Source organism: Elaeis guineensis, chromosome 10 (genome assembly GCF_000442705.2).
Source record: "Elaeis guineensis isolate ETL-2024a chromosome 10, EG11, whole genome shotgun sequence".
In the NCBI taxonomy this organism is placed as follows: domain Eukaryota; kingdom Viridiplantae; phylum Streptophyta; class Magnoliopsida; order Arecales; family Arecaceae; genus Elaeis; species Elaeis guineensis.
In genome coordinates this window covers 9,096,196-9,113,069 of record NC_026002.2, presented here as the reverse complement: position 1 = coordinate 9,113,069, position 16,874 = coordinate 9,096,196, and the positions used below count along the sequence as shown (strand labels likewise).

The 16,874-nt window shown below is 34.0% G+C and overlaps 1 protein-coding gene across 5 annotated transcripts in view; it reads left to right on the top strand.

The window, feature by feature from the left end:
* The first annotated feature begins 6,361 nt into the window (after window positions 1-6,361).
* LOC105053371 (ATP-dependent RNA helicase SUV3, mitochondrial) overlaps window positions 6,362-16,874 on the top strand; it is a 33,340-nt gene continuing 22,827 nt past the window's right edge. For 2 of the 5 annotated variants that reach the window (XM_019853427.3, XM_019853426.3), the window contains exons 1-5: window positions 6,362-6,627; window positions 9,967-10,087; window positions 14,166-14,287; window positions 14,368-14,558; window positions 15,882-16,022. In XM_019853427.3, coding sequence (XP_019708986.1) covers window positions 6,507-6,627; window positions 9,967-10,087; window positions 14,166-14,287; window positions 14,368-14,558; window positions 15,882-16,022 — 696 coding nt within the window. In that variant the 5' untranslated portion in view covers window positions 6,362-6,506. Of the gene's footprint in view, window positions 6,628-9,966; window positions 10,088-10,300; window positions 10,372-14,165; window positions 14,288-14,367; window positions 14,559-15,881; window positions 16,023-16,874 lie in introns of those variants that run through there. The other 3 variants (XM_029267077.2, XM_010934487.4, XM_073245118.1) reach the window with 3 other exon arrangements.

Genomic DNA, 16,874 nt, shown 5'->3' with positions numbered 1-16,874 from the left:
TTTTGAAACGATAAAATAATTAGTAATACTAAATTTTTTTATTTTGATTTTGTCATAGATTTCTCTGAGAAAATGGCCAGTACTCGAGTTCGTATACTATTGTATTATGATGGCATGATACAGAATGATGAAACTGGTGTACAGTACAGTCACCTTATAAATCGGATGATTAGAGTATCCATCCAGGGTTTACGCACTGCCGTCCTATAATCAGCATTGATGGCACGCACTTGTATGAAAAGTTTAAAGATAAGATGTTAATTACAACAGAAATTAATGCAGAGAATGGGATATTTCTATTAGCATATGCAATTGTGGATGAGGAGACGACTGCAAGTTGGAGTTGGTTCTTTTTCAACTCAGAACACATATCGTCAAAGATAAAAATAGAATATGCTTAATTTTTGACAGGCATCCAGGTATATTAAATACCATCGCAGATGAGTCTATTGGATGGAGTCCACCACGTGCCTATCACCGATACTGCTTAAGACATATCTACAGTAATTTCAATACTTATTTTAAAAATATGCAGCTAAAAAGAGCAGTATGGCAAGCAGGAAGCACTCATCAAGTTCGCAAGTTCAACTTTATCATAGGTGGGATCAGAACAGTGAATGAAGAGGCTTGGAGCTGGTTGTCTGAGTTAGAAAAGGAGAAGTGGACGTTGGCACATGATGATGGCCTGCACTATGGTGTCTTAATTACAAATTTATCAGAAATTTTTAACAATGTTTTACGAGGAGATAGAAATGTGCCAATTACAGCTTGTGTTCAAATGATATTTTATCGTCTTGTGAAATACTTCAATACGAGGCATGCCCAAGCCTTGAGATATGTAAAAGAAAATTCAAATAATTTTTTTACTCCTTATGTTGCAATTAAGATTGCTGAAGATCAAATTAAAGCTAACCAGCATCGAGTAACAGCATTCAACCTTCAAAGAGGCATATATGAAATGCTTACGAGGAGAGCAAGCGTAGGGTTACGAGGTGGAGAAAATTTTTATACTGTTACTTTAGCTGAAAAAAATATTTTTGTGAAAAGTGGAGCATGTACAAATATCCATGTTCACACATTTAGCTGTGTGTCAAGAATTGCTGTACATTTTAGTGGGTTTGTGGATGATGCATATATAATTACTGCATATATGAATGCTTGGAGCGGTGACTTTAATCCATTACCACATGAAGATTATCGGATGTATACACGTATGTTCAAATGTATTCCTGATCATCATCGTTTGAGACCCAAGCAGAAAAGCAGACCAAAGTCAACAAGACTACGAAATGAGATGGATGATAGGCAAATAAGAAGTAAGAACCACTGTGGTATTTATAAGGAACAGGGTCATGACCGCCGCCGCTGTCCTAGGATACTTGAATACACTTCAACTTCAAGCAGTGGAAGAAATTAAAGGCTCCAAAGATAAATTTTCATCATTGTTTTATGTATTTCTGTAAGATTGTATTTGAATATACGTGTTTAATATCCAGAGATGAACTGAATTGTGTGTTTAAGTTGTATTGTGTGACAATATTATGTTTAAAATATATTTCTCATAAAATGAATGGCTATCATATTTCTTATTTTTTAATACACTTATGATAATATCATTATTTTAGATTCATTAGCGTATTATGACTTACGATCCACGGTATTTCGATCCTTGAGACAGCAGTATTCTTATATTGCAGGAGCACAATCGATCACAGACTATTTTAGATGGTGGTGTAAGCATTCCAATCTTACTCTTACTATTTAAATTTTTTTAAAAAAGTCATATACGTTATCTAATTATTATTCTTATTGCAGGAGCCCAGACACCTTGATCTACGACGATCCGATGCTGATTTCTGGAGGATAAAGGACATCCCACATAGAGTACTGGATTATTTACGATATCTTGGATTCTATGGAGTATATCGGATTGGTCGTATACAGATAGACATTGGTCTTATTACTGCTTTGCTTAAGAGATGGCATCCAGAGACATACATGTTTCATCTTCCATTTGGTGAGGCGACTATCACTTTACAGGATGTCAGCATCCTTACTAGACTACCAGTTGATGGCGATCCAGTTACCGGAGTTGATCCAACGCTTATCATTCCGGAGTGGCAGGCTTTGTGCTTGCGATTGCTATGGTTTGAGTCCGACATCCAATTTTTTGATCATTCACGACTCAGAATTGAGTGTTTGGATAATCGTTATTGATATTTTCATATTGAGGATGATGCACCAGAGGAGATGGTGCAGCAGTATGTTAGGGGTCAGGTGCTGCGGTTGTTAGGTGGTATCCTGTTATCCGATACTTCATCGAATAAGATGAAGTTGATATTTTTGCCATTATTAAAGAATTTAAACTTCGCTCGTAGACTCGGTTGGGACAGTGCAGTACTAGCTTGCCTGTACAGAGCTATGTGTCGGGGTTCTTATGCTGATCAGAGCGAGATTGATGGTTATCTTGTATTATTACAGATATGTGAATTAAAAATTTTTATTTTTAATATTCAATTATAGTTCACATTGGGTATATCATGTATGATTTTTTAAAAATTTGTAGATTTGGGTATGGGAGCGTATGCCGACTATCAGTCCATTACGATGATAGTTACTCAAGATGCCATCAGAGCAGTATGATCCTGATATTCCATTCAGACTAAACGGACTATTATGATATAGATATAAAAATATTACTTTTTTTACTTGAAACTTACTGTTTTAAATCTGATAAAATTTATTTAACATGAGTAGATTGTGAAATAGATGGAACGTTGCATTCAATGTTCATCACGTATCGATGAGAGTGGTACGGATTTATAGGTGCCAGTTGGATATATTAGTTGATATATATAGACAGATAAATTTAATTTTTTTACAAATATCATTTTACAGTATTCACAATCTATTAAAATTTTAGCTTACTAATTTTTTTTATTTTAACTCTATCAATTTTTGTGGGAGCCATATACAGATGAGATATTAGCTATATTACCGCAGATGTGTACAATTGGACATGACATATAGACTGCTAGGATATCACTTATTTATTTTGATGTGGTAGAGTGACATCTTTTCGATCGTGTCTTGCGGCAGTTTGGTCAGATTCAGGATATCCCAGAGCAGTTTGATACCAGCTATAGACTTCATCGTATTGATCGATGAGGGAGAGCTCGTATTGACTAGCGTATCAGATATGCAGAGTACATCGATATTTGGGATGTACGTTAAGATCACATTATTCATAGTGATCCCATTTTGAGAGGCCATTCATATACCGAGGACTACATGGCTTGATTTTTTAGCATTACAGTGCGAGTCATTGGATAGCCTCGGTATGCAATTTTCGGATACGAGGACGAGAGTTCTGCTGTGCATTTTTTGGTAAGACTACGAAAATTAGTTTATGTTGTTTGTATTATATTTTTGTTTTATATTTTACAGTATATTGACTGTTTTATTTTTATTACGTAGACTGATTCTATGTCGGATCTTGTGTTGGACGCTCGTCGTGCTTTATCTACGACTGATGAGAACAAATGGATTCGGATACTGTGGAGATAGAGAGAACAAGTTTTGAAACATTGATGGCGATTAGTGTTGACCCATATAGCTGTGCGCCTTGGTATAGAGCAGACGATGCACCAGATATAAGATATACGCCGTCACCATATGTTTCACATATGCCATCACCGCATATTCCGCAGATGTCATCACTAGATGCTGCACAGATGTCACCGCCTTTTGATCCACAGATGACAGTGCCTTCTTCTTCCTACATCCCCTAGATGACATCAGTTGGCCACATGAGTATGACACTTTCTTTTCAAGCCCATCACTTTCTTTTTAAGCCCATCCGTGTATCCAGATGAGAGGGTTGAGGGGGTCGCTCAGTTCGTAGATGATCCGACAGCATCAGTTATTCCTGAGCAGCATGACCAGCAGATCTCCACTGATATGGGGGAGGAGCCATCACAGTAGGAGCAGAAGCAGCCGTTGAGGACCTTCCTGAGAAGGTTCAAGCGACCACGAGCACCACGACGTCCTTGTGGGACTTAGTATTTTTTAGATTTGTACATAGTATTTTTGAAACTTTTATTATACTATTTTTTGTACACTTGACATTTTTATTCTATTTTATATTATTAATTATTAATTTTATTTTATATTATTTAATTTTAAGTGATCAGATATTATGCTTTGTGGATATGGATACACATACTCTCATGTGTCTCAGAACATTAGGAGAGAAAAAGTTATGCTAAAAGGACTATAGAAATTATAATGTAAATAATAATAATATGTTGGATAATTTAATTATATTTTTTAAAATATCTAAAAATAAGCTAAATCAGACAAGTCGGTGGGGAACCATCAAAGTTCAAGTTGATTTTTCGATATATGAGATGAATCGGACCGCACTGATATATCTCGATCTGGTACGGGCACGAACAGCTACGTACAATGCGGTATGGGCCGATATAGGATGATAAAGTTTCGATATAATTTTAAATTTAAAAATATAATTTTTATTTTTTTCTTATTTTTTCTTATTTTTTTTCCTTTTTATGGTATTTTTTAATGATATATTTTTTTGGGATATTTTTTTAAAAAAATTAATTTTAAAAGGGAATTGTAATTTGAAATGATAATTTTTATTTGAATTAAAATTAATTTTTTTTAAAAAAATTTAAAATTATAATTTTTATTTTTTCTCATTTTTTTATTTTCTTTTTTTATTTTTTTAAATTTTTAAGGTATTTTTTTGTGATATTTTTTTAACAAAATTAATTTTAAAAGGGGATTGTAATTTGAAATGATGATTTTTATTTGAATTAAAATTAAAATTTTTATTTTCTTAAATTTTAGAATTATAATTTTTATTTTTTTTCAATTCAATTCTTTTCCCTTTTTTTCTTTTTTTTATGGTGTTGTTTATTTTTTTTACACCAATTTTTTTCCTTTTTTCAGATATTTTTTAAAAAAATAATTTGAAATGGGGACAGTAATTTGAAATGATATTTTATATTTGAATTAAAGTTAAAATTTTTATTTTTTAAAAATTTTAATTTATAATTTTTATTTTTTTCGATTTTTTTCAATTTTTTTCATATTTTTATGGCATTTTTTATTTTTTTATTGTTTTGGAATTTAGATTAAAAATTTAATTTTTTTTTATAATTTAAAATTTTAATTTTAATTTTTTCTCATTTTTACCATTTTTTCTATTTTTATGATATTTTTTTAGTGTATTTTTTCTTTTGTTTGAAATATTTTTTAAAAAATTAATTTGAAATGTGGAAAGTAATTTGAAATGATGTTTTTTATTTTGAATTAAAATTAAAAATTTTATTTTTTTTAAATTTAAAATTATAATTTTTATTTTTTTCTTATTTTTTTTTATTTTTTTCTTTTTTATGATTTTTTTTTAATTTTTTAAGATATATTTTTTTTGAGAAATTTTTTTTAAAAAAAATTAATTTGAAATGGAAAAAGTAATTTGAAATGATGTTTTTTATTTGAATTAAAATTAAAATTTTTATTTTTTTAAATTTAAAATTATAATTTTTATTTTTTTCTCATTTCTTTCTCATTTTTTCTTTTTTATGATATTTTTTCTTTTTTTAATTTTTCAAGATTTTTTTGGGATATTTTTTTAAAAAATTAATTTTAAATGAAAAAATAATTTAAAATGATATTTTTTATTTGAATTAAAATTAAAATTTTTATTTTTTTAAATTCAAAATTATAATTTTTATTTTTTTTCTTTTTTTTATGATATTTTTTTAAAAAAATTAATTTGAAAAGGGATTGTAATTTGAAATAATGATTTTTATTTGAATTAAAATTAAAATTTTTATTTTTTAAAAAATTAGAATTATAATTTTTATTTTTTTTCAATTTTTTTATGATATTTTTTATTTTTTTTACATCAATTTTTTTTAGATATTTTTTTTAAAAGATAATTTGAAACGGGGATACTAATTTGAAATGATGATTTTTATTTGAATCAAAATTATAATTTTTATTTTTTTAAAAATTTAAAATTATAATTTTTATAATTTTTATTTTTTAAAAAAATTAATAATTAAATTTATCATTTCAAATGATATTTTTGAAAACGTCATTTCAAATAATATTTTAAAAAATATTATTTGAAATAATAATTTTATTTTTTATTTTATTTTATTTTTTTATCATCTACATAGAAAAAAAAGGTGGAAAAGGATCGGTGTGGCCGTCATAAAACGTCATTCAATATACGGTTTGCATTATTTGATAAATAAATTAAAATTTAAATTATTTTTATAAATAATTTTTTTTTAATTATTTAGGTAAAGCACTCGTCCGTATCGACCCTTCGTGAGCGTGAAAGTGGGATTCCGAAGTTCCGCGCTGGAGCCTTTCGGCCCGCTCTTCCCCGATTCCCCCGCCTCTCCATGTCTTGAAGCGTCCCAGCGGAGACCAACGCGAAGAAGATCTCGGCCTCCACATCAAGTCCAATGGCTTGTTTCCTCTTTCGCAAGAAGCTGTCCTCCTCCTCCTCCTATTCCTCCTTTCCTTTCCCCCTCAGTCTCTCCGGTTTGTTCTCTCGCTGGTGCTTGTTGGATTGCAAACTGCTCTGTATGTATGATTGCTAGTGATTCTTTTTGGGATTTTTAGTGCTTCTTTCTGTTGATTTCCTTCTCTCGTTTGGGGTTTTGCCCTTAATGGTATTGGGCACTAAACTGAAACCTACGCTTTCTGTCTTGCTTTGACTGGGAAATGAGTATGGATGTGGAATTGGGGCTTCGGTTTTGTACTTGTGTTGAATTTCTAATGATACTGCTGGAATATTGTAAATCTATGTACCAGTGTTGCTGTTTATAGTACTTTACTGGGGTGAAGTGAACCATCGGTTAGGTTAATTAATCAGGCTTTGTAATGATGTTTGGGTTGCACGACGAACTGGCTTAGCCCGTCCGTTTTCTTCATGATTTTTTGTTGTAGTAATTGTTGCTTCTAAAATTTTTTATATTTTATCATTTAATCCGTGCAATAATACGAGCAAGCTCTTGGTAGAGGAGAATTGCCGCATCCATTTGTCTTTATGCACGGGAATAGGTATGGAATCTGTGAGAATTTACCTTCTGTAATGAAAACTGAATCCACGGTTTGTTGGAAAGATCCTTCTTTTTGGGGGTTTGAGAACATAACATTTCCAGTGCATTCTCTAACATGATTGTCTAATTCTGCCACATGCTATCTTCATAAGCTAGTCCCAAATGATGCAATTAAAACATGAAATAGGTCTGCTACCTATTCTTTGGTTCACGACTGAAAATTAACAATTGAGGAACCTAAAAGTTTTAGAAGTTCAACTTTTGACGTCGTTGCAAAATTGTGAGCCTTAATGGTAGATATTTGTAACATATTTACTGCTGGGGATTGTGAGGGAAACATGGTGTCACAAGAATCGGTCGATAAATTCAAACTGAGTAGTAGTTTCTCACCTTTGCAAGGTTGCAATCAGGGAAAATGCTTCTTACCCTTCTATGATTCGAAGCAATCTGATGGATACAAGTGTTTAAGGTGTTTGATGTCACATGTTGCTAATTTGCTGCATGTCATTCTGTATCCAATCGAAGAGACGTATTCCATACTTTGAAAATATCATAATATGACACCTTTTACTGTGAAAATGTGATGTTGGTAAGGATGTAAATTAGTTTTATTATTATCACATGAAGGACTAAGTATGATATAGTTTAGGACCAAAAGTGATTGGGGTCAAATAATTTGATGCAACTTACCATTTCCACTATATTACTGTATTTAAATACCGTAGAATAGAGCTGTCTTGATTTTCTCATGGAATGAGATGCTCTACTTCTGAGGATGGTGGATATCTTGTCCCATGCCAGTCCATTTCCCAATGCGCCATGTCCTAACACTGAGGATGGTGGAATATCCCACCATCCCATCGAAGTTTAAAATCTTTACTAAAATATTGGTACCAATGGTGATGCTGATTTTTCACAAGGCCACACTTGGGACGGTGTTGCATGACTGCATCCATTGGCATGCTTTTTATATTTTTATAATTCATTTTTTTATCTTTTTTGTTTCTCAATTTTTTAACTTTTTGTTATCTTAAATGAATTTTTAGTTTTTTTGGGTTGATGGTCACCCTACAACATATTCAAATTTCAAGCCAAACAAAATATTTTTGGTATGAATTTTCCTATTTTTCTCTCTTTTTTTTTCCTTTACCAATTAATGGCCAAAAAAGAGGAGATTGTCACTTAGTGGATCTATGTGATGATTCCAGTATCAAGTAGGTTAAAAGTTGCAAGGAAGTACTGGATCACACCTCCTTCCCTTTCCTTCTCTTTCTCTCTCTCTCACCCCCCCTCCCCATCCAAAGCCTTAGGTTCCTAGCACTCCCTCCATGATAGAAAAAAGAGAGAGCATTGGCCCCTGCATTCTCTCTCTCATTTTATTTTCGAACAAGCCAAGCTGATTGGATCAGGTTTAGTGTTTGCCAACATGGCCATGGTAGTGGCGACCTGGCTATGGTGCTTATTGTCTCAGCTAGTTTTGGTCAGGATGCATGGGACATCCCATTTCGGGCCAGGATCATTGTCCTATGCCCCAACCTGCTACTGGTATTTTGTTAGAATAGTATAGTATCAATTATACCATTTTGTTTTGGTAGGAACTTAAACATTGTTTAGAGATATTGTTACAACTCATACATATCTCTTTGTTTTTACTTTTAATTTAGAAAGGATTTCTTATAAGATGTAAATATATTGTGGTTTGATTGTTGAGAATATAGAGCAATTTGGCTCCATTTATATTGGTAGTCCAAGATTCTAATAACTGGTTGTATAACTTATCTTCATTAGCTTAATTTGTTGCTTCCATATATTTGGATGGCGGGGATAAGTTATGGACCCGTTATTTAAAATTGTGGACTACCATTACTAAAAGAGACCACTCTGTCTCTAATCAAAACGGTCAGATCAAAAGACATTTAAAATATTAAGGTCCCTGCTAAACAGAAAACAACCACAAACTGACCACTTGGACTCATAATAAATTCAGCAAAAATAATACCCTAAAGATGAAATTTTCTAGTCATCAATCTTTGTAGTTTGTGTTTCATCTGTCTTCATCTTCCTCAACCCTTTCCACTATATCTGATCAAGCTTTTTGCTTTTAGCTTTTCTGTCTCTTTCTACACACACACACACCCATGTATTGCAAAATCCTAAATTACATGAAGATTATAAAGACTTGTGATTGGGATATCTTGACCTGTTTCCTCGGACTATTCACCGCAACAGTTTACATTATCTATCTTGCAAGAGCTCAAAGTTTCCAGAGGTTACATGTGGAAGCCTTGATTGATCAATATTTTATCAATACTCATAGAATCATGGGTGGGGATAAGCCAATACAAAGTATATATTAGGCTTCAGCTTGCCGGATTTATGGATCTTCTAATAGGTTCGTGTGCCTGCTTTCTATAACCGAACACGTGAACCATATGCTGGTCATTGAATTGTTCTTGTTTATTTTAGTTGGTTTTTCATGCAAGTCTAATTATGAACAGTTCTTTTAGTTCTTAAATGTTGTTCAAAATTTTATTAAAATTTTATTCCTAAGATGTATCCTTGCTAGGATGCCTTAGAAATTTCTAAGTCAAAAGTTTAGCTTAAGTAGGGTAATTGGATTAGGAAATCAGCTTGTTTATTAGTAACAGGCTTGAAAGCAGTACTTGGCGGAACTTACCAAATGCATCCTTGTAATTATATGCTCACCTTGTGCTCTTATTTATTTATTTACTTATGCATTTCAACAAGTTTATTTTTTGAATTTGCGAATCAGCAGGAAAGTGTTTTTTTTCCCTTTGTTGTTTTCGTCTTTACTCTTTATGGTTGATGATTTACATTGATTACGGTATATTCTTTGCAGATACCATGATTCACTCAATATTATTCAAGTTGGATTTTAATACCCGTTTGCACACTTGGTGCAGCTTCAGATGTTTGAGCAGTTATCACATCTCAGGGAAGTTCGACTTGACTGACTTGACGTAAGAACTTACATGACACATTATTGCATAGATGCATCTAAGCAATAGCTGTAGATGTATGTTTCTGATAAATATATCCTCAAACTAAATCATGAAACATTGTGGGTCTTTTTGTCATTTGATAAAAATTTTCTATTAAGCAAGAAGTGCGCTGTTGAAATAACACCATAGAATCTCCTCCTAATTATTTATACCCAGCATTAATTCTATCAGATGTGTCTGCACCTATATCTCGACATCATGTTGTACAATAAAGCCAGCATGAAGCAACCGACCACACTATGGTATATTTTGACTGTCTATTTCAATCACGGCTTAATATTTATTTTTCTGATCTTTTTGTTCTATTCATTTTTAGACCCTTAGCATTTATCGTATTCAAGAATTAGCCAACTCAGGTTGGTTGTCCAAAACTTGTATGATAACTGGTATGGACTGGATAATTCATGCCTTGACCAAATATAGGACTAAATTGGTCTGTTTTTTGGTAGCTCTGCATATTGGTCAAGTTTATAAGATCAATGGTACCTAAAAATCTTTGCATGTCACATGGTAATATTTGGTATGCACTTTTATCATGTTCATAACTTATTTTCTGTTAGCATGCAATAGAGGTTGAGATGATCTATGCTTTTAAGTTGGTTTCTTTCCTCCAAACAAAAGAGCCTAAAGCAAATGGTGTTCCCCCCCTTCTCTCCTCTTTTCTCCATGTGCTTGTTCTGTTTTACTACTAAATCCATTTTTTCCTTGTGTTGAAAAGTGTAACATTATCTCAAGGCTTTAAACTTTAAATACTAGCAGTGAAGGCTTTACCAGTTTTGCCCCAGATTGGTGCACTGCCCATAGTACAGTTGGGATGGTCTGACAATGTTAGAACTTAGAATCAATAAGAACGAAAAGGAACTCATATGTAACCTGTAGAGTGAATATAGACCATTGACACTGACCAGCATTGGACCAGTATGGTCGGTTCATACTAGTTCAACCAGTTGTGGCATCCTGGGGTCCATCCCTGTATGTTTTTGCCATTGTAACAGTATGGTACTAGCGGTATCACCTCATTCCACCAGTCTATGAGACGTTGCTTTAGTGCCCATTTTTAAGTTTCTGTTTTTAATAATTACAATTCCTATGTTACTTTATTACACATAGCTCCCTTGGTTTAGTGTCCGTGAACAAAATTGAGTGGAGGTGCCTTAAGATCTCTTAATTCTTCTCAATCTGCAAATCATGTTCCTTTGAACACATAAAAGATCTAGACATATTAAGCATTACATATGGCTCTTTGTTCATCCAGTATTAGTAAAATTTAACATAACAGTGTTTCTTGATGCTAACCTGTGATATCTAATAAATATTTCCAACATTATTATCTCATTTCTCTCCCTTCCCCAATGCACACTACATAAGTAGTTATCTTACTCTTACGTATGCTCTCTCATTGATTTTCTCCCATTAACATAAATGAAGTCATGTTCATTATCTGTGCAAACTAATTGCACAAAGCAGTGCCATTACATGGTGGAGTTGGTATTATCTTTTGCAACTGAGCATATGTTCTGATTAGGTAGCAACGTAATACTTTATTAATTATTATATTAGAAATGGAAAACTGATGGTTGTAATATTTTTTCTATATTCACATGTTTGAGCCAGGCTCGGTAAAACTCATCCAAGTTTCTAAATCGACTTCCTAGGTCTCTCTCTCTCTCTCTCTCTGATATCCAGTCCTGTTCAAAGTTCCAAGTTTTGGAACCATGATGTCTGCATGATCTAGAAATTTTTTAAAAAATATTACTTCTGTCTGTTTTGAATAAAACAATAAGGGTGTTCTGTCTGGCTTAAACCAGTACAGCAGAAGTGGTCTATTTAAATCCATTTAGATGATATCAGGCTATGACATTTACCATGTCCTTGCATGGTTGTCCTGATCTTTGAAACTGATGAAGATGCTCCTGCAGTCTTAAAAGTATTTCTTAAACTTTTGAAATCCCAGTATAATTTAACTCAAAGCCAGTCATTTAAAAAAAAAAAAAATAAAGAACTTATAATTGCGCACGTGATCTTGTCTGATGTCTGCATGATCTAGAATTTTTTTAAAAAATATTTCTTCAGTCTGTTTTGAATTAAACAATAAGGGTGTTCTGTCTGGCTTAAACCAGTACAGCAGAAGTGGTCTGTTCAAATCCATTTAGATGATATCAGGCTATGACATTTACCATGTCCCTGCATGGTTGTCCTGGTCTTTGAAACTGATGAAGATGCTCCTGCAGTCTTAAAAGCATTTCTTAAACTTTTGCAATCCCAGTATAATTTAACTCAAAGCCAGTCATTTTTTTGAAAAAAGAACTTATAATTGGGCTCATGATCTTGTCTGTTCACTTCAAAACAGCAAATTTAAATGGTCTATATTAAGGATTGCTGACTCGGAACCGAACGCTATGCTTGTTGACCAGCAGTATGAGTTGGTATGCCCTTGTGCCAAACCATACCGGGTCCTAACTGATACGGAAATGGGAGATGAACCGGGGAGGAAAAGAGAGAAAAAGAGAGAGGAGGGAGAGGGAGGGAAGGAAAGGGACGCCGGCAGAAATGCCGACGGTGGCCACCGGAGGGCTACCGAGGCCTCCTGGGCTCCCTGGTCCTCCACAAGAGAAAATGGGATGAGAGAGAGTGATAGAGGCCACGATGGCCATCAGGCGGCCCTCCGATGGCCTCTTTCGCCTTCCCCTCTCTCCTCTCCCCTCTCTTCCCCCTCTCTCTCTCTTCTCGCATATCGCGGAGGACCGCGGAGACCCCGAGGCTCGACAGCCCTCCAATGGCCTCAATGGGCCACCGCCAGCCACCACTGGCCTTTCTTTTTCCTTTTTTCTCCTCTTTTCTCTCTCTCTCTTCCTCTCTTTCCTTCTCCCTTGCTCTATCTTTGCCGGCGTTCCGAATTGGATGCCCGAACCATACTAATTAGCCACCGGTACAGTTCGGCACGCTCCAAACCACTCGTTTTGGGGCGGTTCAACAAACCAACTCAGTATGTTTGTTTGTAGAATCATTTAATTTAGATGTTTTCCAGATAATACCCAGTGCATTATGTTGGGTTACCTTGACATGTTAGTTTCTATGGATGTCAGATTACCAACATTTTTTAGCACTTGAGCATCACATGATATGACTCAACTGGACACCTTTTGGTACTTAAAGATGGTGTATTCAGTTGATGTCAGTTTGAAGCACTCACTGGCATTTGGTGCAGGATTTGGAATGTCCACCTGAAGGACACCATAGTGCGAGTGCTGATGCCTTAACTATTCCGAGGACCAAAAAAGGTTGAAGTGCCTGGAATCTTCAAATAAAGTGTAGTAGTGTACCAACTTTCCATCTTTTGATATAATATAGCATGAAAAATGTTAAAATAATATAAACTACCATATGTCAGTGTATGTTTATTTCTTACATCTCATGGAAGTTCCAAATGTTGGAATTTGTTCCAGAGGTTGAACTTTCACATGTCTTGAGACATCTGGAACTCATGCCTGTGTCTAGGTATGACAATCATGAATTCGTGATACAAAACAAGTTGTGTATCTTGGTATTACTATCATGAATTTGTGGTACAAAACAAGTTGTGTAACATCTTAGTTCTTGTTGAACCTAGTTCAACAGCATGACCAATTGTGTTCTTCAAAAAATGTTTCTGACAGTATACAAGTACATAAGTTGTTCATTGTGTTTGACTTAAAAATTTCCATGACCAAGTTGCCTTTGCCCCAGAGCATTGAGTACTCTTTTGCAAGTCATGAAACATCTTAGTCCTTGTTTAAAGTTCAACTGCTGGACCACCCTTGTTCTTTAAAAAAATGTTTGTGATAGCATACCGATACTTAAAGTTGTTCATTGTATTTGACTAAAAGTTCAAGAACTAATTTGTCATTGTCCTAGATCATTGAGCACTCTTTAGCTATTAGCGTAACATGCAAGTGATTTTATAAAAGTTTAAACTACTGTTTCTTTCCCTTCTTTTCATGTTTCAATCAGACACTATTATTTGAGTTTCTGTTACCTAAGCTATCTCTAACTGCAGTCAACCACATACATGGTATCCAAATGCTCGGAGAAAGAAACGCAATGTATTTTTGCATGTTGGTCCTACAAACAGTGGCAAAACATATAATGCTCTAAAGCGGTTAGAGTCAAGCTCCTCAGGTATTGTATTCCATCCCAATTAGATTGCATATTTGTATACATACCGGGACAAATTCAATAATCATCATAATTGGCTGAAGGAGTATATTGTGGACCTCTAAGATTACTGGCATGGGAGGTGGCGCAGAGATTAAATAAAGCTAAAGTTCCCTGTAATTTGATTACTGGACAAGAAAGAGAGGAAATTGATGATGCAAAGCATAGCTCAGTAACAGTTGAAATGGCTGATTTGACCAGTGAATACCGGTGTGCTGTTATTGATGAAATCCAGGTGTGTGGTGGAATTTCTTTTACCCTTTTGCATTATCCAGGACATAGAAAAATGTGGATGAATGATAACCCAAAACAAGGAAAACAAAAAACAGGAAAGTTGATGGAGTGCTTAAAATTGCTCATTACTATGATAGTTTCATACTACAAATTTTGGCATATGTTTTCTTCAGCTGCAACTAATTATTGGTTTGAAACTGAATGCTGTTCTTCTGTGTAATTAATTCAAATGAAATAAGAATGCTCTGGTTGGCCTTTTATGGAGCTAATTGTATTTAGAATGGATTAACAGTTCTAATGAAATATCCTCGTCTATTTGTATGCTATGACAAGACACTGTGATGGATTCCCATTGGTTCATCATTAAGAAATTGTTTATCTGAAATGCCCTGTTGCAGATGCAGGATCCTTGCATGCATCACTTAGGAGACATTTAGATAATCAAGAATTGTTCATCATCATGCAATTCTTTATCTGCAAGCCATTATGTAACTACTATAAGAATGACTCTGTCATTTTCAAGAGTTAGTTTTGTTGTTCTTGGCATGGTAAAAAGGCTTACGTGGAAATGCAGATTTTATCATTGCTCAGCCCAAAATCATTGATTTGAATCTTACAAAGCAATAAACATGTAATTGGCTGTATTGTTTGTTTTGGGTTGTACTTGAAAATTGTAAAATTTTTCATTCAGATGGGGGACGAGCAGCTATCCTTGATTAAAGTTGTCATTCATTCTTGTCTCTATGTAGCCCCAGCTGGTGAAATATGTTATAAATTATGATGGATTTTATATACACCTTGCTTGATAAGATTCATTATAAACCATAGCCAAATCCAATAAGGTTGGATCTGCGTATGATCTGCCTTTGCGATTTATTTTTATCAAACTACTGTACTTTTCATTACAGGCTTTTCCTTTCTCACTGTTTCCAGGTTTTCTTAGGCTCACTTCATTCTCTAAAAGTTACATACAATCTAGATCCCTCACTTTGCTGAGTCTCCAAGGATAGGTTTCAATTTTTGTGGTGTTCTGCAATTACAAATAGAACATAGGATACAGCTGTACCTAGCATTTTTTTCATCTCTAGAAGGTATCCTCCACTCCACTAAATTGTGATCAATTCCATTATTGATCTACTATATCATGTGTAGTGCTTTATTGTTTGTCCGAGTGTTAGATCTTTTCATAACAATAGCATTGCTTGTGATCATGATTTGATAAACGGTGATCTTTTGTCTAATACTCCTAGAAAAATAGCCCCAAGAAATTTTGTCCTTGTATATATTATTGTCTTATTTTCTTACTCTTATTTGCTTTACGTAGATGGTGGGGTGTAGAACAAGGGGGTTTTCTTTCACACGTGCATTATTAGGGATTTCTTCAGATGAACTTCATCTTTGTGGAGATCCAGCAGCTGTTCCTCTTATTCAGAGAATACTTGAAGTGACTGGAGATCTGATCAAGGTTACTTTTAAATTTTCTTGATAGTGATGGATAACTATTACCTCACCAATTCATATTGTTGTGGTTGAATCATGTATTTTCTTGTTAGTGTTAATTTGTTATATGATCTACATCATGCTTGGACAAAGGATTGAAATACCGACCTGTTCAAGGAGAACCACTCAATACGTGCCAGGCCTTCTCAGTATAAGGAACTTGGTTCTGATGGAAACCACCCTCCAAACCGCTCAAATCAATGGTGGAGCAAGTGGTTCGGAGGCAGATTGAGGTGAGTTTGTCCTGAACTGGCCTCAGACAATCCTGAAGCGATCAGTATGCTTGAGTGCCTCTTGTGAGAAATGGGTTGAAGGATGAATTTCTCTGGTTTTCATCATTTGAAGATGGAAACGAGAGGAAGGAAAAGGGGACAAGTTGCTGTTGGTGTTTTGGTGCCAATTAACCAATCTACGACCATTTTTGAGCTAGAAAATTTTTCTAGCTAGGCAAATTCCTTTCTGATACACTTTTTCAAAAGAAAATGACAAAAAATCCAACCACCAATTTGTGACTAATCGACAAATTGAGAGGAAAGTAGGAAACTCTTTTAAACTGAGACCTAACCTTATTTGGCCATTGGTTTAATGCCCTAGACCAAGAATCCAAGATCAAACTTAATGAATTTAGGGTTTTGGGTTGATCTCCGATACCTACATCAATATTTGCGATGATTTTTGAAGATGTTGAGAAGGGGTCTTTCTACAATCAACGGAATGGTGTTTATTAACTAAAATTTTTTTATTCATTAAAAATTTATTATGTGTTTATTTTTTTTTAATATCACTGGAAAACTGAAGATAAATTGATGCACAGAAA